Consider the following 23,218-nt stretch of genomic DNA (forward strand, 5'->3'; position numbering starts at 1 on the left):
CTAAAATATATAGTCACTAAGATCAGGTTTATGGTTTGGTAGATGTCAAAAGGAAATTATGAAAGCTGATGGGGTCAGATGGAAAGCATTGCTGTTACTGCCTGCTGCTGCAGTTCTAAGGAGATAGAGAAGGAATTAATGGTTGTAATGTCTCAGAGTAGCCACTAGATGTCACTGTCTGATATTCTAAAACTACCTCTGGAGAACTGTACTAGTAATGCAGAATAATCACCACTAGAGGTCAGTAGTGTGCATTTCGGCACAAACAACCCTAGGCATGGGTCAAGTAATAGAACTCTCCAAACTTTGGTTAGGATATTAGTAAACTCTGTTCTCTGGACAGTAAATGGCAATAAATGCTACTTTCTATACAGTACCAGTGTGCATCTTACTACCTACTAGATATCATATTATCACCTCTTTATAGTTTCGTCTTTGCATTCATGTTTGCGCATCTTTATGGTATAGTTACCAGGTGTCTGGGGCTTTTGGGGTGCAATCATAAAATATCAGAGTACTGCACGTTTCATTGTTACCAATACTCTTACAACATTGCTTAAAACTATGTTCAAGAAATCTTGCAAAACTGAGCGTATTTAAAGATTACTTTTCTTCCCCAGTGAACCATTTAGATGAGTGATGCTGAGGATAAGTAATGACAGGGCTTACCATGCTGGGATCCGTATTCCGACATCTGGTCATTCCATTAGACACTTCAACCTACGTTCTGTATGGTTTTTAGAGGACCACTCCTATAGAAGACCACCTTTTGTGCTCCATTGGCAGGAGTGACTGCATACAGGATAGACCTGCATAATGACACATACAATATGAGTAGCTTGGCACTGAGAACATTGCTGGTTGTGTAATTGATGCCTGGGTTGATTAGACAGCCCAGAGAATTATACTGATCTTTGGGAATTTCGGGTAATTGATAAGGAATGATAAAGTTAGTCTATGGAATCACCAATTCTGTTTGGCGTAGTAATCTGATCTTTTTCTTTTCCTTGTCTTCCCCCCCCCCCCCCTTTTCCTTTTTTTTTTTTTTTTTTTTTTTTTTTTTACCCTCCGTTGCTACTTTATTACTGGTTTTGGCTGACAAACATTCTATTAGCTTGGTATGTGGATTTCTCTGTGATCTTGTTTACTATTAATGTTCAGTGGATTGGCAGTGGTGGTGGCAGTGTGAGTACATGTGCTGCACCTCTGCCCCCATGCCTACTTACCTCACAACATCGTAGGAAGGATTTTCTCCCAACCAGAGTACTTGTACTTCACTATCTTTGGCAGCCCCATAGCAACGAATGAAGTGGAAGAATGCCTGACCACAACTCCATTCACACATACTATATAAGGGAACCTGTTCTTGTGATTGTTGGGAGCCCCAGCAGTTGGACACCCAAGCAACCAGTCTCTTTTCACCCCTTCTGTGAATAGAGGATAACCTCTTAAAGTACAACCCCCCCTTTATAGATCCTAGGAACAGTAAACTGTCATCATGTGATGTGTAGAAGTGTCAGAAACAGCATCAGAATCGGCACAATGGATTTGGTTTTGATGTAAATGTTTAGCTTGTTTTTTTGCGCCATTTACAGTGGTCTACGACAGTTGACCTCCCCTTCAGGTGAGAAATGTTTTAAAAACAACAAAATAAAAAAAAACAAAAAAACATTTTGGCAAATTAGTTTTTGTAATTAGCTAGAAACCATATATATTCTACATTAACTTTTAGGATGCAGCCTTAAAGGATGTGAAACTTGTTATTATGCCACAGACTGAAAGACAAGATGCGTATGTTAAAATCAAGGAAGAGGATCTGCCCTTGAATATCAGCTCAGGTATGTAACTTCAGCAGTGTCTGTAGTAATATATCTAAGAGCACAATACTGTTTTCTCGTGCGTCTTATTGGGGGACACAGATACCATGGGTATAGGCTGCTGCCACTAGGAGGCGCTGACACTAAGAAAGAAACAAAGGAAGTGACTCCTCCTGAGCAGGATATACCCGCCCACAGGCACTGAGGTAAACCAGTTTAGCTTAGTGTCAGTAGGAGGCAGACACAGGTCTGGGTTCTCCAGACCAGTTTCTTCCTTTATGTTTAGTTAGTTAGATTTTCTTTTTCCTTCTAGGTCTTATGGATTCTTGGGCACGGTGGGTAATCTAGACCCACCCTGATCCCCTCACTATGCGACCAGGGAACAGACCATAAATATAGATGGACTGTCTACCCTCGGTTGCCACCGGCCGGCAACGTGACACCATGGCACCAAATCAGTCTGACTGTCTGGTCGCCTTTCTGCGGACTCTGTATCCGCACAGCCCCTTCCCGCCTCGCCCCCCAGAGCTTGGCGCGTAAGGTGAGGCACCCACCGGCTGAAGACGGCAATGGTGAGTATGGGCTCCTATATGGTAAGTATATTCCCCCTGCCCTCCCTCCCAGGCCACCATTGTATTCTTATAGACAACCCCCGGGCCATGCTTTCCTCACACAGGGATTTCTCCATCTCCCCATGCTCCACTCCCTCAGGGTCACTGTACCTCTGTGGCTCTCCCCTCAGTCAGTAACAGGCCAGCCCCCTCCTCCATTTTATTTTGTACTGGTGCCTCTCTGGGTGCCATGGGGTGTACAGTGAGGGCTGCAGTTTCCCGCCTTTTTTCCCTATTGTGGCTATGTCTGGAGTACCTGCTCTAGAGGATGCTCCGCCTCCTCCGTTTGGCCCCGCCCCCTGTCGGCCGCAGCACCCCGCCATTTTTCTTAGGTTGCTGAGCCTGCACTACTGCACTGTGGATGCCCCGCCCCTCCCGTTAGGCTCCGCCCCCTTTCGGGTGCCGCGTGGGCCACAGCATCCAGCCCTGTATCTTATGTGGCTGATTCTGCACCCCGGGATGCTCCGCCCCCTCCCGTTAGGCCCCGCCCCCTTCGGGAGCCGCGCAGCCCGCAGCATCCTGACATTTTTCTTAAGTTGCTGGGACTTACTGTGGGATGCCCCGCCCCCTCCCGTTAGGCCCCGCCCCTTTTCGGGTGCTGCGGACTGCAGCATCCTGCCGTGTGTCTGTGTGTGTGTGTTCCTGTTCTCTCCCGGGAGTGCTACCACACACACTGTTCTATTCCCAGCAGCTTATCCTGCCACCTACTGGTGGAAGTGGTTATTACACCATTACATATATAAGAATGGCTTGCATCATGTTTTATTATGGCCAATGTTCCATATAATGTTCCAGCAACCCTTGGTCTGCAGATCCAGCATTTTTGGTGCTGGTTGACCCCTCTGTGTCAGATTTTATATATTTAAGATTACATTAATACTTATATACACATTCTGGTTCCCCTCCAACCACATACGCACAGACACATTCCCCATCACCATACGGTGTTTCTGTGCCCTCAGTGAGATCCTTCTGCTACATGGTGTCACAAGTAGGACACTGCACCAGACACGTTACTCACTACTAGACGGAGTTTACTGTGCTCTGAGCAGAACCCTCTGCTACATGGTGTCACGAGAAGTACATGGAACCAGACACGTTACCCACTATCCAGGTGGTGTATCTGTGCTCTGAGCAGAACCCTCTGCTACATGGTGTCACAAGAAGTACATGGAACTAGAGACATTACCCGCTATCCAGGCGGTGTATCTGTACTCTGAGAACCCTCTGCTACATGGTGTCACGAGAAGTACATGGAACCAGACACGTTACCCACTATCCAGGTGGTGTATCTGTGCTCTGAGCAGAACCCTCTGCTACATGGTGTCACGAGAAGTACATGGAACCAGACACGTTACCCACTATCCAGGTGGTGTATCTGTGCTCTGAGCAGAACCCTCTGCTACATGGTGTCACGAGAAGTACATGGAACCAGACACGTTACCCGCTATCCAGGTGGTGTATCTGTGCTCTGAGCAGAACCCTCTGCTACATGGTGTCACGAGCAGGACACGGATCCAGACACGTTACCTGTTTCCAGGCAGTGTATCTGGGCTCTGAGCAGAACCCTCTGCTACACAGTGTCACGGTAAGTACACGGAACCAGACACGTTACCTGTTTCCAGGCGGTGTATCTGGGCTCTGAGCAGAACCCTCTGCTACACGGTTTCCCAACCAGGAGAACCGTCTGCTACATGGTTGGTCATACAGGTTATGGGACCAGACACATCACCCATTGCCAATCATTGTTCCTGTGTTACTCAGAGCTACCCCCTCTGCTACAGGATGTCACAAGCACGACACATGTTCTGTCATTAACATCACCCCTTAGCGGGCGGTGCTTCAGACCTGCCTCTCATCTTCATGACATAGATTCCTTTACTACATGATGTCAGAGACATAGAACTGGACACGTTATCACCTCCCAGGTGGTGGTACAAGGTTATTCAGAGCTCTGCCCTCTGTTGCATGATATGGCTCCAACTACATTACCTGTAGTTCGGTGTGCACAGATTGTGGTATTCTGTTACACAATGTAATACACCTTCTTCAGGTCCACTCATTATAGTGCATTATAGTGATGATGCTTGGCATTTCTCGTGTCCAGTTCTCGTTTACATTGGGACTCAGTCCTGTTCTCTTCCCTGCTCCCAGAGCACACCCTGTAGGCTTCTGTTTGCTTGTCTAGTTTACAGGTCTGACCAGGCACATTACCTGCTTCCAGTCCAGGGATTTGTATCTCTTGAATGCTGGTCCTTGGTTACTTACTGCTTGCAGCTACTCTGCTCGTGTTACCCTGTATATTACCTTTCATCCTCTTAGGACTCCCATGATCGGTGCCTGTCACTTCAGGGGATCATCATAGGGTAACTTGTTACCACACCATTTCGTCTTCTGTATGTTTCCACTAGCAAGTCTCATTACCTGCTCTCGGGCAGTGTAACCTTGGTTTATTCCTCTCGGGCCGTATCCTTTCTAAAGCCCGAGCATCCTGCTACGTGTCCCACTACACAAGGTACAGAACCCCCTGCTTTACCTGCCCCCGGACTGTTGTACTGTCATACTCTGGTCCTCTGAGTGGCCGGCAGCATATAGGTACAGTCACTATTTCATCCTGGTACTGTCAGGGTGGTTCTTCTGTCCTTCATCTGGGCATAACTACCATGTTTTGGCATTTGTTTCACTGGCTGTTACCCAGTAGTATGGCTTGGTAACAGTAGTAGTATTGTATTGCCTAGACCGTCCCCTCTGCTATACTGCGGATGGCCCTCAGCGAGGTTTGTTCTTATTGTCTCATGGTGCTCTACTTCAGGAAGCTGTCCTTGGTCAGCACCAGCCACATTGCCTCTTCTCTTTGATCTGGGTGAAGTGAGGCCTCTCGGTTCCTCAGGTAAAACAGTAAGGGTTTCTTCTACCCCTGGTGTATGTAGGACATCGACTGCCTACATGACTCACAGTGCTGCTTTAGGACTTCTCCTTCTGCATCTGCCTATGGCCAACATGGCTAGTATTTAGTCTTCTCTCTTAGGCAGCTGCAGTCTCACAGGTTAAGGATTCCTGTTTACTGCCTGTACTGTTTCTCTACCGTCCTAAGCCTAGGTGTATGGTCCCTTTGTGGTCTAGCTTCTCCAAGTGTCCTTTTTTGGCCATATGGACTATGAAGCATTGTTGTTCTCAGTTCAGGGTTTTGCAGTGCTCCCGCATACACAGTTATTCTTACGCTCTGAAGTAGCACACTGTTGTGCATGACCCCCCTATCCTAGGTTTTGTTTTTTACTACTCAGTCAGGAAATCTTCAAGCAGTCCTTCTCTTCTCCGTGAGGATGGAATATTTAGTATAATAGGTATCCTACAGTCCTCCAGAGGACTGTTATTCCGAGATTGCTTCTTCCGACAGGCAGGTGTGGGTTTTCAGCCCTCATTGGCCTCTATGAGCACTCCTGCTTGACTTGCTTGTCCTTGGTCTTCTTGTTGACCTGCCATGCTCTCCAGATGGGACTCCCGGTCCCCCTCCCTTATCTTGTCTCCCATGTGGAGTCCTCGAGAACTTCTCCCTTAAAGATTTCCTCTACTTGCAAACAGGGTTGTTCACTGGCCCATGTCTGGCCCTACCTAAGGCTCTATCGTCTCCGAACCTATTGCATTCTGGCCAGGCTTCATTTGTTCGGCAAGTTGCCAATTCTCGATGATCTTTTCTCATTAACCATTAAAGTCCCCTTGTTTTCCTGTTGCTCTGTCCACCAGAATGCATCTGGCTCTCGCCTTTCCAATTGCCTAGGGATCCGGTTGAGCTGGTTGATCCGCTAATCTCTTCAATGTGGCCATTGGATCCCGCATAAGGTTCCTTTCTCAAGCAACGTCTCTGCTCACCCTTTGAGGCGTTGGTTTCTAGATCTAGTCTACATATGGACTCTAGTCTATGTATTAACTGTTGTTCCCCTTGTCCTGTGACAACTCCCGTGCCTATAAGCCTTACCTCGACCTCCCTCGACGGTTTTCTTCTTTGACTCCATGCTCTCGAGTACCTCTAGGCTTCCTTGGAGCGGAGTGTTTTATATGATCGACCTCCTTTCTGGGGCTTTAACAGCCCATGGAGTTGTTTTTTTCCCGGCCTACCGGCTTCCTCTGCTCATCTTTTCTGTCGGACACTGCGGGGTACCAGGTACTACTGTACTCTTTTCAGGACAACTTGCTCAAGATTCAGATCACGGTTTTCTTTTCTCCCTCTCCTTCTTTCCCTGGACTGCATTATGCTTGGAAAGCTTTATTCTTATTAACATGTATGTGTTTCTCAGATGGGGTAACTCATGTCATAGGCCATGGCTTTCTCTTCACAGTGAAGACTGTACTCCTAGGCCTATGGAGCTTCCAGCCTGGCCATTCTTCCCTGCTCCATAGTCAGGGACGCAGCTTCTCCTGCATCTCATGTAGCACCTTCTATGAGAGACTCTCAGTCCTTTCTCCTTTATTTGACGCCTTAGGCCTCTAGGTGCCACGAAACACTTTCCAGTCTCTCCCGTCATGGTTGTATTTGCCTTTTTTCTGTTCTACCTCAGAGTAAGTCCCTGCCGCCTGTGGTCGCCTACTTGGCTGGGCGTCTGCTTTTTTCCCCACATCTAGCCTACTAGTTCTGTTGGACTCAATGTTACATCATGTTGCTGGCTTCTAGGAAGGCCACAACCCACTCTGCAGTGCAGCACGTTGCTCCAGGGACTAGACCCGCTTTCCTTTGCCGCGGACCTGTCGGGGTTTTCTCTGACGCATTCAGCATCAACCCTTGCTCTATTCCTATTTGTTGGTTGTGTTGGTGCTATTTTGTGGCTTCTCGCCAAGCGCTCTTGTCTAGCGGTTATCTTTCCCACCCCATGGACTGCTTTTGGACGTCCCATGGTATCTGTGTCCCCCAATAAGACGCACGAGAAAAGAGGATTTTTTACTCACCGTAAAATCTCTTTCTCGTAGTCTTCATTGGGGGACACAGCACCCACCCATTTTTCTTTTGGGTTTTTCATCGGTATGGTAGTTTTCTCAGTTTTTGGTGTTATTCCTACTTTACCTGTTCTTGACTTCTCCTACTGCTCTGGCACAAACTGGTTTACCTCAGTGCCTGTGGGCGGGTATATCCTGCTCAGGAGGAGTCACTTCCTTTGTTTCTTTCTTAGTGTCAGCGCCTCCTAGTGGCAGCAGCCTATACCCATGGTATCTGTGTCCCCCAATGAAGACTACGAGAAAGAGATTTTACGGTGAGTAAAAAATCCTCTTTTAAGACTGTCATACACCTTAGTGAAATTTTGGCTGAACCCGCTGACGTCATTTGTATCGGGCCCTCGGCTGGATTTCAGCTGCCCAGTTCTTTTTTTTGTGGAGAAGATAAGCTGCCACCAGAGCTGTCCGGTAGTGGCTTATCTTCCTTCTCCCCATTCACAACACATAAGTGCTTGTCTGAGGCAAACATTTATGTGTTTTCGGGTATCTTCCGAAAATGTCACCCAGTTTTCTTCTTCTTCTGCTCTATGCACTGGAGACTGTCCTGGCGCCCCTAGTGTAACAATATCCCCTACCCTTGGTGATGTTGCCATGCTTGACTCTAATGGAGGACCATCACCAAGGGGAGGGGATATCATTACATTGGGGGCCCCGGGCCCGTCTCTAGTGCGTAGAGCGTCCTGGAGCACGAGAAGAAAATGGCGCGATCACGGGAACCAGGTGGCGGTTTGAATAAAAGGACTGCATCACTACGATACCTGTGTCTGTGCTGGGAAGGTAGTAAAAGAAAATTTTTTTTCACTATTTACAGTACATTCACTTTAAGTAGTTTTGTTATTTGCGTCTGAATATCCTTCTGATGACATTGAATGTATGATACTACCTTTTGGATAATGTAATGGCAGACTAGACACCTGACATTACAGATAGCCAAAAAGGTTTAGGATCATTATCAAGAATAAAGCTATAGCACAAGTACAGCCAGAAAATACCTAACAAATGTCAATTGACTTCTATGGCTTTCTATGTATGCTTTGTGCTTGAATGTATTAAAAGTACAAAGTTATAATAATAGAATAGAATAGAGGCTTTTTATAAGTGGAGGCTAGAGGTAGAATAGAGGCTTTTTTATAAGTATACACAGCTGTCTTGCTGTAAATTCTTGATTTTTGAGTGAGGGGATGCATGTATATATGCTAGAATACAGTGCAACCTTGCATACCTTTCATTATACAGCTTTTCCCAATTGGCATGCAGTCGCTTCTGCTGCTGGAAGATTGGGTAATATTACGCTGGGTGAGTTCTGTGCATAAGCCCTATTGAGTCAGAATATGGCTTGTACACGGAACTCACCACGCGTGGTCATATCCATGGTTATGCTGAGAGCGTTTCCGATTATGTCAGATAGAGGCTGAAGACTTGATGTGACGAGGCCCTAAATCACAACTGTTGAGCAGTAAATTTGACATTCATCCTATTTTTTTTTTCTAGAGTGTGAAGAAAACAAACTTGAGTTGTCAAACGCAGCCTCTAGCCCCGCCAGTGTGGTTTCCACAGATGAGAAGATGTATGTATGTTCATTGTGTGGGAAGTGTTTTGAACTCAAGGCAAGGTCCCCCCATCAAGACAATGACAATGGAGAAAACTTGTGTTTGTGCCCAACCTGTGAGGGTGCGTTTCGTTTTGATTCTCAGGTGGTTGTGCCACCAGGAACAGAAGAGAAATCCTTGAGCTGTTTTGAATGTGATAAAAGCTTCACTAGCAAAACCGTTTTCCTTGCCCATAAGCGTACGCACACGGGCAAAGCATCCTTCAAGTGCTCCGAGTGTGGGTTGTCTTTCTCCAATCAGTCCATTCTGGAAACTCATCAGAGCATCCACACGGGGGATAAACCGTTCTCATGCTCTGACTGTGGAAAGTGTTTTGCCATGAAGGCCAACCTAGTCAAGCATGTAAAAATTCACAACAGCGAGAAGCCGTTCACATGCCTCGATTGTGGGAAGTGTTTTGGGATAAAGTCCAATCTTGTCAAACATCAAAGGATTCACACAGGAGAGAAGCCGTTTTCTTGCGAACATTGCGGGAAGAGTTTCTCCATGAAATCGAACCTCATCAAACACCAGAGAATCCATACTGGAGAGAAGCCTTTTGCATGTCAAGAATGTGGGAAATGCTTTGCTTCGAGATCCAACCTGGTCAACCATGAGAGGATCCACACTGGGGAAAAGCCATTTACTTGTTCATATTGTGGTAAGGGCTTCATCACCAGTTCTGACCTCTTTCGCCACCAGAAGACTCACACAGAAAATAAGCCATTTGTCTGCATAGAATGCGGAGCGTGTTTTATTAGCAAATCTGGTCTTTTGTTGCATCAAAAAAAAACACACGATAGATAAACCTCTCTAGGTGTACATATACAAAAGATGAAAAAAGCTAAAACCATGCCTGGACCTGGCTATTGCAGAGTAACCTACTAGTCGTAGAAGATGGATAACTCCATTGTTACTGCCTTGCTTTTTTTATTCTTGGAGCTAGAATTTTTTTAGGATGTATTTCTATAGATTTCTTTGGAAAAACAGATTTTGTTTTATCATCTATCCACTTCCACAGTGGAGCTTTGGGCAGATGTATAGTGTTGGGGTGGGTTGACACTGAGGAATTCTCGCGGATAAACTCCACGGAATTCCGCCGGCTGTACGCGCTCACGGATGCGCGCCTTTCCCCGGCTCCATAGACTCCATTCTATGGGCCGGCTGATTCTGTAGTAGGTGACGATTGCACTACTGTTTAGCATTGCTGGTTACTGGGACAGTCATTTTCTTCCAGGAACATAAAGATAGTTTTCCTCCTAGTAATGACGTATTGGATTATAACATACGAGGGTAATAGCTATTTTTAAAATTGAGTCACAGACAAAGTAATCTGGTTATGTTTTTGTGTTTGCTTTGTTTGCCGTTCACCATTCTTTATGTTGCTATTCCGAGTGGTTACATAGGGCACAGGTTCGTCCATGTGAGTACATGCTTTCATAGAACTCAATGGTTCATCGGATCCTTACAGCTACCCTCTGTGGCAAAGTTACTTTCATTATATTACAAAGTATGAGCACTTACGGGAGTTGTACCCACCCCGCTCACGGGAAACCAAATAAAACTCCCTATAATGGCATCCATCCTAGTATTAAAAAAAATGTTTATTACGAATGTCTCCTTTATTCCCTATAAACAAAGACGGTCGTACCCCACACTACTTTAGTAGATACAGCAGCTACAACCATCTCACTATAGTGGTGTCAACCTGTTTTCTCAGCATTGACACTGCTGTTCCTTCTTCATGTATACAAAGGCTACCATAATGCCCTCTTTGTTGGCATGAAGTGGCACACAGCTCCAGTGTGAGTTGCTGTATGCTTTCTCTGACTGTAGCAGGCTGTGACCACTTCTGCAGAAAGAGAGAGATGGTACTTGATGCACTCAGGGAACATATTTGCCACCAGGTGGCAGCACCTGGTTAGAGAAAGCATGATGGGCGTTTGACCAGGGCTAAATTTGTATTCATCATGGTGACAGGTATTGTTTCCTGTGCCGACGGTCCACTTCTATTTAGTGGCTGAATACACATATTGTTGTATGAGAGGTTTTATATGAAAATGTCAGATATATATGATGATTATTTTTGTAGCACTAGGCGATAGAAGTCCTTGGGACTTTTGTATACATAGCGTAGTATCCTGTCAAATCCACCAGACTGTTACTGTGTTAATGTACAGTAATGGAGAGGGTTGTGGTTATTCTGGTAATAAGCATTAGGATGTGGAGCAGTGGATGTTTAGATAGGGTCTTCTGGTGGGTAAGAGTGTTGGTAACTCTGGTTAACCCTTTCTTGGTGCAATAAGTTTTGGCGGTGACATCCTTGTTATTTTGTTCATGCATTCTAAAAGCCATAGTTATTTTCATGTTGACTTTTTATAGTTTATGTAATGTGCCATGTAATGTGATTAAAGGGATACCCCAATCTCAGCTAATACAGTTAAAGGAGTCCGAACAAAACATATTTAAGTATGTTCTTGCCCAACAAAAATTATACAACTTCTCAATATACACTAATTATGGGAAATGCACATATAGTGCTTTATTGCTTCATTTACTACAGCTTGAAGTCTTCTATTCCTAGCAAAAATGGTGATGTCCCAACCCTTTGTCTAGCATACAGAGGTGCGGGCTGGGCTGTGAAGCGGCAGGGTAAAGATAACCATCAGGAGGATGTGACATGTGAATCATCATCCTGGTGGTCTCTCTCCCCAGTCCCTGCGTCGGAGCTGTCCTAATCTGTATCATGTGGGAAGCCACTAGACCTCTATGGACGTCTGCTGGGGGAGCTGCTGTGCTCCGTCCCTGCTACTTCTCCCCGAAGCCATGTACATTTTCGCTTAGGAAGGGCCTTTCCTCACTGGATACAGCCTGTCGCCCCCGCTGCACAGCCCGGTCCTGCACCTCTATGTGGGTTGTGACGTCACCATTTTTGCTAGGAATAGAAGACTTTAAGCTGCAGTAAATGAAGAAATAAAGCACTATATGTGCATTTCCCATAGTGTATATTGAGAATTTGTATATTTTTCGTTGTGCAATAACATACTTAAATATCATTTAAACTTGTAGGGCTGGTCAAATCAAATATTTTTGAGCTGTCAACAATGGGAGGGAAAGAGCGGGAAAGTTTAACTGTGAGATGGGAATACCCCTTTAAGTGCTGAACATGGAAGGCATGTTTTATTGTTAAAATATAACTTTTATTCCTAATAAAACCTCTAGACATTTTTCTATACCACACCAATATAATATCTTTGTTAAAAAAAAACACCACCAAAGGACCATAACACAGAAATGAAGTAAGGTCATACTCTCCTACCAGAGTCTTCCACAGCTCTTACTTCCCTGCTTGCTATCTACTGTCTTTTCCTGCTCAACCAGTGGTGTCCCATATCATTTGGGCTTGGAGAAGTTTCCAAACCTGGACAGTTTTCTCAAGTCCACTCAAAACTAATACTGACTAAAATAAATCGCTGATCTCTTCATAACTACAGTTGAAGCTTTCCTCCTCATCCCTCTCTTCCGTCCCCTGCTTTCTCTTCCCTTCCTTATTATCTCCTATTATCTTACACATTGGCTTTTTGGTTGGTTTTGGATCATCCAAGAATGTATTATATTCCTCATACGCCCATTGGTTTGGGCCTACCTTCGTTGTTTTATAAAGCTGTATGTTTATATAACTTTAATAAATGAACTAATCATGCTGAGATAGGTTTTTATGCAGTAATACATCCAGTTATACTTTGCTTCCCTAAACCAGGAACTAAATTTGTACTAAATGTACAAATCAGCCATTTATGATGATATAGCCTCACCTGTCCAGTAATCAAGATATTTTACCTGTTCTTCCATAACATAGGCGGGTTTTACCCTGTATCAGTGTTTTATCTGCCAGAAGACACATCATCCCGACATATTTCCTGTATGCAATGCGTTCATCAGGGGCCATTCTGCACATCAGTGCCGTACTCACCAAGCTGTGCTCAGGATTTAATGGTGTTTTTTTTTTTTTTTAATGTAGAATGCTTTGTAATAAGAGCCTCTAATTCTGCATACGTAAGTATATGTGAGGACTAATATATCTATTAATATATAATGGTTTTATGAGAAATAAATTATATTTTAATAAAAGTTCCTTCTGTTTTCTGCATTTAATCCCTTGTGAATAATATGGTAAGAATATTCAGTATTTATGTGTATATAATGTGTATATGTAATGTTTTGATAAACTTTACAAAAATTCTTCTATTGTTTCTTGAGTTTCATTTGTACATCGTTCGCAGCGCAGGAAGAACAATTACCAATACCACATTTGTATATTTTTTTGTTCTGTTTTACTACAAAATACCTAAAAAAAAAACAATTTTTTGTCACCATTTTCTGAGACCCTTTTTTTCTTTCTACTGATGGAGCCGTGTGAAGTTTTTTGTGTGGGGGCAGTTGCAATGCTTAATACCATTTTGGGGTTGAGTTTGGGCCCTAATATACCAACAGATTATCTGACAGATTTTTTTTAAGCCAAAGCCAGGAATGGATTTGAAAAGAGGAGAAATCTTAGTCTTTCCTTTATGACCTGGTCTCTGTTTATAATCCATTCCTGGCTTTGGCTCAAAAAAAATATCTGTTGGTGTAATAGGGCCCTTAACCTTTAACTGATCAGTCTTTTTGATCACTTTTCTTTTGAGGAGGGTGGTGTTAACTCATTGTTTCTACTGCATTTGCCATGCAGATTAAAGGAAACCAAAGGGAGTGTGACTTCTCCCCAGTACTTTACAGCTGACGGGCACACCTCTCTGGTGCTGTGCCAGGCAGGCATCTGTGTGTGTGTGTGTGGGGGGGGGGGGGGTTAATGTATAAATATTGATCTCTAATCCCCCGTCCTAGCGCCTGGTAACTAGGCATGGGGGTGGAGCCACAGCAGCATGTGGTCATGCTGCCACCGCCCTCTTCTCAGCCACTCGCGCTTGATTGGCAGCCTGGCTAAACATACACAGAAGCAGTGACAAATTGTTTAAAAAATTTTTTTTTTATTATATAAAAGTCAAATGTAGTACATAACCAAAAAAATAAACGATTGTAAGTAAAAGAAAATGTAAAGGTTTTACATGACACTTGGTACTGCGGTTGTGGTGCCCTTGCGTAGCACAGGTAAACGATGCAGGTTTGTCATTGGCTTAAAATCCTTATACTGCATTTGTGTGCATCCATTTTGATCTGTTTTTCCATTGACTTCCATTATAAAAAAAAAGGATCAAAACGGATCAGTTTTTTTTTACGGACACAAAAGAAGTGTTGACACTACTTTTGTGTCCATTAAAAAAAACTGATCCTTTTTTTTTTTATCATGGAAGTCAATGGAAAAAGGGATCAAAACAAGTGCACACAAATGCATCAGGCTTTTTTTCAACGGTTTTCCTAAAAAAAAAACGGATGAAAAAAATGCAGTGTGAACCCAGCCTTACAGGATAAATGGAGACCAACTGCGTGTACTTATTGGAGATTGCGATTGCTCTGAGCCTGGCCCTACTAAGTGGGTTGTAACCGAGGGCAACAGGTTATCAAAACAACAAAGGTACATCAGGGATTAGTAAATCCATATCTCTGAAACAGTACTGTTCTAGAAATGCTTGTATATTTCAAATATGTTTACTTTCACATAATGCATTGGTTTAGTTTTTAATGATACAACCCCTTTAAACCCTTCACGTCAGCAATACGTATATGGTACGTTCCTGACTTCAGGGGCTTTTGATGTGTGTGGGGTGCTGAAGATAATGAAAGGCAGCTGCGACCCCGCAGCTACTTGTCATTAACCCCTTAGGGTCCATTTACACAGAAAGATTATCTGCCAAAGATTTGAAAAGAAGAGAAATCTCAGGCTTTCCTTTATGACATGTTCCCTGTTTATAGTCTGTTTCTGGCTTTGGCTTCAAATCTTTGGCAGATAATCTGTCAGATAATCTTTCTGTGTAAATGGACCCTTAAATGCTGTGATCTAAAGTACTCAGTAACAGGAAAAACTCCTGTCACTGACTGATCAGGTCCCAATTGCTTGTACCGACGGGTGGTGTCCTGTCGGATCTATAGATAGTCTGCTCTTAGGCAGGCTCTATGCATAGATCGCAGATAACACTGATCTATGCTATGGCATAGCATAGATCAGTATATGTAATCCAATGATTGCACGTTTAAAGTGTTTAAAAAGTGTAATAAAAAAAGTTTTTAAAAGTATTAAAAACTTCTTATAATCCCCTCCTCAATGAAAGTTTAAAATATCCCCTTGCCCATTATAAAAATATAAAAAAAAAGTATAAACATATTATATATCGTAGCGTGCAGAATTGTCCGATCTATTAAAATATTACATTATTCCCGCAAAGTGAATGGTGTAAATGGAAATCAACCCCCACCAGGATTGATTTTTTTTTTTTTTTTTTTTCTAATTACATATCAGAAAGAAAAAATTTATAAAAAGCGATCAAAATTTTTCTTTTACAACAATGATAATATTAAAAACTAGAGATCATGGTTCAAAAAGTGACACCCCAACCAGCCCTGTAGGTGAAAATGGCAGGGAGGAACATTGCATTAATTTGACCTGGACATCCGTGCATCAATGGTCTCGGCCTTGAAGGGGTTAAGCAAAAATATGAAAAATATAACGTTCCATATAGTTGGTTGAATCACTGCCTGAAAATGATCATCCAATACTGATCATCATCCATCATAACACAGATACTCCAGGAACGACTATTTATGGAAATTTATAAAAAAATAAATATATATATATTTTATTTTTTTTTTATTTTTTTTTATTCATTCACTGTTTAGTACTAAACAAATGTAATTTGTGGTCTAGTACATCCATATCATCCATGTGATGGTCGTCACTTTTAGTCCTAAGAGATGGCAGTCAAGCGACCAAAAAGACAGAGTGTAACAAAGCCTTAACTGGGCACTGTCACTACAAATAGTTTTTGAAATGTCAAAAATTACTGATCACAAAGGGTCTCACTGCTAAGACTCGCTTCGATCAATAGATATAGCCAGATATATCCACTCCCTGGCTAGATAGTCTCATAGACTTACTTTGAATTAGCAGCCAGCTGGCGAGTGGATCGCGCAGCTTCTCTCCGGCTATATCTACTGATCAAAGCGGGTCTCAGAAGTGAGACCCTTTGTGATCAATAACTTTTGACATACCTGATGACATGTGAAAAGTTATTTGTAGTGACAGATACGCTTTAAGGTGCAAAACCCTTACCTACCTCAATACAGCACACAGTAACAGCATATACCATACTGTACATATTAATAGTCCATATACTGTATACATCAAAATGTCTCCATGTATTATACACACTTTTACCACCAAATATGTATGCTAAAACCTGGACAAAGCATAGAAGAGGTACAAATCTTTACTACTTTTCTCTGTATCTTCCATTCCTGATTTTGGCTTACGGTTAGTGGAGTAGTCTCTTATTGGCATATAAGAGTATGCGATGCTGACCATTTACAAAAGAAAAAATAACTTGTTCTGTGGCGCCACCTACTGAAGATGACTTCCCTTACAATCAATGTCTAACCCTTAAAAAAGGCTTGAATTGTAAGGGAAGCTTCCTCCAGTAAGTGGCTTCTTTAAAATGGCTTCTGCTCTTTTGCATACACATTTAGGGTATAAACCCACACACCGTATATGCAGCGTATTTACTGCTGCGATACGCATCAAACTCGCAGCAAAATCGCAGCAGATTAGATCTAAATAACTGAACACAGCATCAAATCTGTACCAACAAATCTGCTGCGTATTTGTTACATATCTGCTGCATATACGGTGTGTGGGTTTATACCCTTACACGCAAAACACTGACCACAATTGTGCTAAATAAATTTGAATAAATTATACCTAGGCTGGCAGGGGTAAAAAAAAAATGTACTCACCTGCTCCTGATTGCCCGCCACTGCCATTCTCGGCACACCACTCAGCACTTTCTAGTTTCTGGAAGTGCCGGCTCTGCCAGTCATTGTGATTTTTCACTTCTATCAGCTCTGTATAGAACGTATATGATTTATTAAATGTAGATTTTATTGTAGTATTTTTATGTTTGATCCATTTTTATGAAAAGCGTTATAGGCTGTCCGGAGTCAGCTTTCCTTGTACTTGTCATCCGGATTAAAGTCCCATAACTACCCTGTTACGTTGGCGTGCCGAGATTGAAGGAAGGGAAGTTGTAATTGTATTATTGCTTATAGCCTTAATTTCATTTTGAATCCCATTTTCCTGTGTGTTGTAATACAGTATGTGCAAAAGGGGGGGTTGCATTTTTACAGTAAAGCACCCTGTGGCTTTTCAGCTGTTGTAGAACGACAAGTCACAGCATGAAGTCCATCCAGCCTGTCGGGACTTGTCCTCTTACATCTGTGTCTACCCTGTCATATGTTTCATGAAAGCAAGCATCGAACATTACAGAGCTTGGAAGGTTTTTCAATGTCTTAAAAATTATTTTTTTAATTTAATGATGATCACAGATGTGAGATATGTAGAGGGAGGAAGTTTTATAATAATTTTTTATCCCTATAAGTAATGTTACCTATGACTGCCTTACAACTACTGCTGTGTGAATAGGTAGTCACTTTCTGTCTGAGACCCAGACTGAGTGTTTCATAGAGAAAGTGCTGTCTAATCCACACAGCAGTAACATTGAACTTTCACAATGCCTCTTCTTTAAAGTAATGATACCTGTATAATATTATTATGTCACTTACATGCCACCCGATAATATAGTTGTGTTTAGTTCTGGCTAACAAGCAATGTGTTCTCTCAATCCCCCATCCTTTTGATGTGGCCAAATGGTTCTCCCATCTATAACATGGCGCCCTATGGATTATTATGTGAGCATACAATGTCTTTCAGTCACCTCCATTGCTCCTGGGCTGCTTTCATTGGTGCAGTGTGTTCCTGTGGAGGAGACTGAGTAATGTCACGTCACATGCCCCTCCATATGGCACCATATTATAGACAGGGTCTGTCAGCCCATCTGCACGCTATAAGCTTCAGGCATAGACTGAGAGGCAATGGTCCAATAACACAACTGTTACCTTTTTTAAATCATAAAAAAAATCATAAGGTTTTTATTCAGAGCTGAAGTGTCAAGGAGGTGGGGCCAAGTGCCAGTGGTGTTGCACTTCAGCAGTTTGACTCCGCCTCCTGACACTTCAGTCTAGAATAAAAACCTTGTTATATAACTTCTGCAAAGGCCCTTAGCTTAGAAAATCTTATGTGCATGTTATTGCACTATTATCTGGCAGCTCGTGTCTGCAGCTCTTAGCGACCAGATGATGGATTCACAATTTGTTTTCTTGTTGCCATTGTCTCTTCAGTTAAAGCAGTGTTCCCTAACTCTAGTCCTCAAGGCCCAGCAACAGGTAATGATGTGAGCATATTCCATACAAAGAACACCTGTGATAATGCCTGATGCACTGACTATAATTATATCCCTGTGAAATACTAAGGAACTTCTTGGTGATACTTAAGGACTGGAGTTGGGGAACACTGTTAGGGTATGTTCACACTGAGGAATTGGCGTGGAATAAGCGGTGGGATCCGTGGCAAATTTGCTACGGATCCCTCTTCAAATTCCTCCCGTAAAATATTAATTTAGCATTGTCCCTTTGACTTTCATTGGATTTCACTTTCATTGGATGTCCCTTTTTTACAGAAATCCTGTAGAAGTCAATGGGGTTTAAATTCTGCTTGCATTCTGCTCCTATTTGCTGAATACTCGCCTATTCCTCAGTGTGAACATACCCTTAGAGGATAGACAACAAGTGCATGGTGGTGTTTTTCTACATACTGTTTTAGACAGTAAGGATCCGTTCACACTGCAGAATTTCAAGCAGAGTCAGCACCACAGACTCCACTTGAAATTCTGCCTGTCCCATTGATTCAATAGGATGTCTCATGTGCATTTCACCATCTACCCAAAGAACTGACATGTACATTATGTGGGTGGAGAGTGGAGGCGCGTGAAAGCTCCTATTGAATTAATGGGACAGGTGGAACTTCAAGTGGAGTCTGTGGTGTGGACTCCACTTGAAATTCCACGCAAATTCTGTAGTGTGAACAGACCCTAATAATGGAGATGGGTCCTCCTTTCCTGTTATCTGTTGTATGGGTATGTGCACACTACGGAATCCCGGCGGATCACCCGCAGCTCGCCCCCACTCGTGGCCGCGTGCATTTCAACTGGTCCCATAGGCTTCATTCTATGGTTTGCCAGATTCCACCAAACGCCCTAAGAATGAGCGGCTTCATTGTTCAGGCGGACGGCAGAATCTGGCAAACCATAGAATAAAGCCTATAGGTCCAGCGGAGAGGTGCACAGCCGCGAGCAGCAGAATCCGCGGCGGGTGATCTGCCAGGATTCCGTAATGTGCACATACCCTTATAAAGCAATGGTGGTTGGCAGAGAATATTTTGGATAACTTTGATAGCATTTTGTCCTAACACTGCCCTAACCACAGACAGCATGAAATGCCAATGTGCTCCTTCATTATGCCATTCATCAGGGATTTCAGGTTCCTTGTTCTCAAGATTGGTTTCAATAAAGCAGCAATGTATTTCTGATCCTGGAAACCCCCTTTAAAAGCTGTGTGTCCCATCCAAGTCTGTATAAAGCCACAGTTAAGGTCCTTTTACACATGCTGATTATTGGCCTATGGTAAAGGGGCAACGATCAGCCGAAAACCGGGCAAATGCCCAATTATCGGCTGATCGCATCTTTTGTGCCTGCTCGAAAATGTATATTTACTGTCCACATGTCTTCCTGTCTAAACAGGGGGATGACACTTTGAAACTGATAGCACACATATGTATATATAGAGGTATGGTATATGTATATATCTGTGCTGTCAGTTTCCAGATCACAGTCACAGGAGCAGTCTATACTTACCAGCCAGGCTGCTTGTGATCCGGTATCTGGTTCTCCCATCCTTGAGCCGCTACTGTAACTTCAGGCCGCCACCTCCTCTGGAATGATTGACAGCTGGAGGAGGCAGGGCTTGAAGATATATACTGCGCAAGCTTTAGAGAGCCGGTTGCCGAATCTCCAGCAGCCTGGCTGGTAAGTATAGACTGCTGCTTGTGAACTGGAAACTGAGAGCACAGATATATACATATACTAGACATATATTCTCTATCTGTGCTGCCAGTTTACAGGGCTGCATAAACAATACAAAGATTGATCATGCAGCCCATCAGTAGGTATAAAACACCATGTATGCCAATAAAAAATTTCTACACACTTTAAAAAATGAGTGTAATGGATTTCTACCATCTATTTGGATTTAGCTGCTCACTGAGCACCACTAATAGACGTTTAGCCATAGACCTGGGAAGGAGCACATCTATAAGGCCCTATGCACACAACCCTAATTTCTGTCTGCATACTGCCTGCAGTTACAGACATTATGCAGACCCATTGATGTCTATGAGCCCACACACTAATGGTGGTTTTACACAGAGCGATAATTCGCCCGATCGCACGATTAACGATTTTGAATGAACAATGTTTTTTTTATAACAATCAGCGTTAAGACGGAACGATATATCGTACAGAAAAATCGTTATGTGAACGTTTTGTGATCGTTTAAGCCTATCTCACACAAAGGTGAAATCGTTGAAAGACTGTTTACACGGAACGATTTGCTAATTATTTTGTGAACGATCAACGACGATTTGAGAACTTGAAAGATCAAAATGAACGATTTCTCACGCGTCGCTTGATCGTTCGCTGCGTTTACACGTACGATTATCGTTCGAATTCGTTATTGTGCAAATTCGAGCGATAAATCGTTCCATGTAAAACCACCAAAAGGCACACAGATGCTAATTGTATTTACATATTGTCAGTTGTCTGCCAACAAGTTGGTGACATTATTATGCAAAAAACGTTCCAGTGGACCTCCACATATGTCAGATAATAATCGGATCATACTCCTATAACAGTCCATCATTACCTATATATCAGTTACACAACCCCTTCTATACCATAGCCACAAGAATTGGTAATCTCCAACCAGACATAGTCCACAGATACACTTGGGATGAATCCTATACAATGATGAATGCAAAGTGCAGCCAAACAAAAAAGCTAAGTCAGGTATATTACTAAAAAAAGCTTAATCGTGCGTTCACACCTACAGGATCTGCAGCTGATTTTCTGCAGCAGATTTCATTTAAATAACTGAACACAGCATCAAATCTGCTGCAGATCCTGTAGGTGTGAACGCACCCTAAAGGATACCTGTCACCCCCTCGTGCCGGGGTGACAGGCTCCCGACCCCCCGTTAGAGCCCGATATACTTACCTAATCGCACCGGGTCCTGCTTCCTGATGCAGTCGGGTCACGGAGATTTCAGCTCCCGAAGCCCGGCGCGCGCGCTGACAGGAGAGTCCGATGCCCATAGAGAATGACGGAGCATCGGACTCCCCATTCATTCTCTATGAGCGTCGGACCCTGCTGTGTGCGCGCGCCGGGCTTCGGAAGCTGATTTCTCCGTGACCCGACTGCATCAGGAAGCGGGACCCGGTGCCATTAGGTAAGTATAGGGGGATCTAGCAGGGGGTCAGGAGCCTGTCACCCCTGCACGGGGGGTGACAGGTCCTCTTTAAAAAAAAAAGTATCTAAACTCAACACTGCACAGGTGCCTTAAAGGGGTAGTGCGGCGGTAAAAAATTATTCACAGAATAACACACATTACAAAGTTATACAACTTTGTAATGTATGTTATGTCTGTGAATGGCCCCCTTCCCCCGTGTCCCCCCCCACCCCCCCCCCCCACCCGTGTACCCGGAAGTGTAGTGCTTTATACATACCTGATCCGTGCCGACACGCGTCCGCCATCTTGTGCCAAACGTCATCTTCGGCCGGCCGGCCCGAACGCCTCCGATCTTCCCGAGTGCCGGCCGCGTCATCAGCTGCTCAGCCGCGATTGGCTGAGCATAACTGTGCTCGGCCAATCGCGGCTCAGCGGCTGATAACGCGGCCACGTCATCAGACTGTGGGTATAGATTTGTAATTTAATTCTATTTAGAAACCTCAAGTCTTCCAGTACTTCAGCTGCTGTATGTCCTGCAGAAAGTGGTGTTTTCTTTTCAGTCTAACACAGTGCTCTCTGCTGCCCCCTCTGTCCAAGACAGGAACTGTCCAGAGCAGGAGAGGTTTTCTATGGGGATTTGTTACTGCTCTGGACAGTTCCTGTCTCGGACAGAGATGTCAGCAGAGAGCACTGTGTCAGACTGGAAAGAAGACACCACTTGCCGCAGGACATACAGCAGCTGGTAAGTACTGGAAGACTTGAGATTTTTAAATAGAAGTAAATTACAAATCTATATAACTTTCTGAAACCAGTTGATTTGAAAGAAAAGCATTTTTGCTGCAGTACCCCTTTACCTTCTGTGTCTGAGGTTGCGTTGCAGAGTCTATTCAGCAGCAGAAATAGAGACTGATGGGTTAGAACACACTTTTAATAGGGTCCACTGGGTTTCCGCATGGTGCTCATCATTTTACTGGATTACAACCATACGAAAATACAACATGCTTCGTTGTTTGTTCACATATATTCTGTGATGAGACCTCGAACGGAGCCTCAGATGTGAACAAAGCCTTACTCTCAAGCCCATAACCTGAGCTCCTCCCTCTCCCTGTCCCCAGCGAACATCCAGCTTTTTAACCAGCCAGCTAAACATATGTGTTTCCACTTGCCTGGGAGCTGGATTCTGCAATCATCTTGTCTGTGCTGAGTGGTGAGTCTTCTACTAGTCTTATCTTGTCCCAGCATATTGATCACACTGTATACAACTTGGCTATCCTGCTAAAAACTGCGAATCATTACATTACTCTATAGGTTATAAGATTCATTCAGTAGCTTTGTTCATATAACATATAGTGTGGCGCTGTACATAGATTCTTCTGACGCCTGGAATACTGTGCACGTTTATGGATAGGAGAGGGGTACATTATCATGAATGACGGGTACCCATACCATACATTAGATAGTTGTGATGGTATTCACATCTATACACATTTTAGTCCATATTGGCTGTTAGTTATTCAGACTCTCCATCAAAATCAGTACGAACTCGTTCACATAACCTCTGGGCATTCTGTGGTATATATATATATATATATATATATATATATATATATAT

The 23,218-nt window shown here is 43.4% G+C and overlaps 2 protein-coding genes across 2 annotated transcripts in view; both read left to right on the forward strand.

Annotated features, from left to right (window-relative positions):
- LOC138800075 (zinc finger protein 585A-like) overlaps positions 1-23,218 on the forward strand; it is a 63,877-nt gene that overhangs the window by 9,646 nt on the left and 31,013 nt on the right. The window lies entirely within an intron of this gene.
- LOC138799610 (zinc finger protein OZF-like) lies at positions 1,602-10,014 on the forward strand. The gene is made up of 3 exons (XM_069981054.1): positions 1,602-1,624; positions 1,733-1,838; positions 8,906-10,014. Exons 2-3 carry the CDS (start codon positions 1,766-1,768, stop codon positions 9,808-9,810), a joined length of 978 nt encoding a protein of 325 aa, XP_069837155.1. The 5' UTR covers positions 1,602-1,624; positions 1,733-1,765; the 3' UTR covers positions 9,811-10,014.

The sequence above is a fragment of the Dendropsophus ebraccatus genome, chromosome 8, assembly GCF_027789765.1.
Source record: "Dendropsophus ebraccatus isolate aDenEbr1 chromosome 8, aDenEbr1.pat, whole genome shotgun sequence".
NCBI classification, from domain to species: Eukaryota; Metazoa; Chordata; class Amphibia; order Anura; family Hylidae; genus Dendropsophus; species Dendropsophus ebraccatus.

Bases quoted from the DNA above. Each gene is read 5' to 3' on its own strand.
- LOC138799610 (XM_069981054.1), top strand. From the start codon at position 1,766: ATGCCACAGACTGAAAGACAAGATGCGTATGTTAAAATCAAGGAAGAG. The intron at 1,839-8,905 runs GTATGTAACTTC...TTTTTTTTCTAG, and splicing joins GCCCTTGAATATCAGCTCAG to AGTGTGAAGAAAACAAACTT.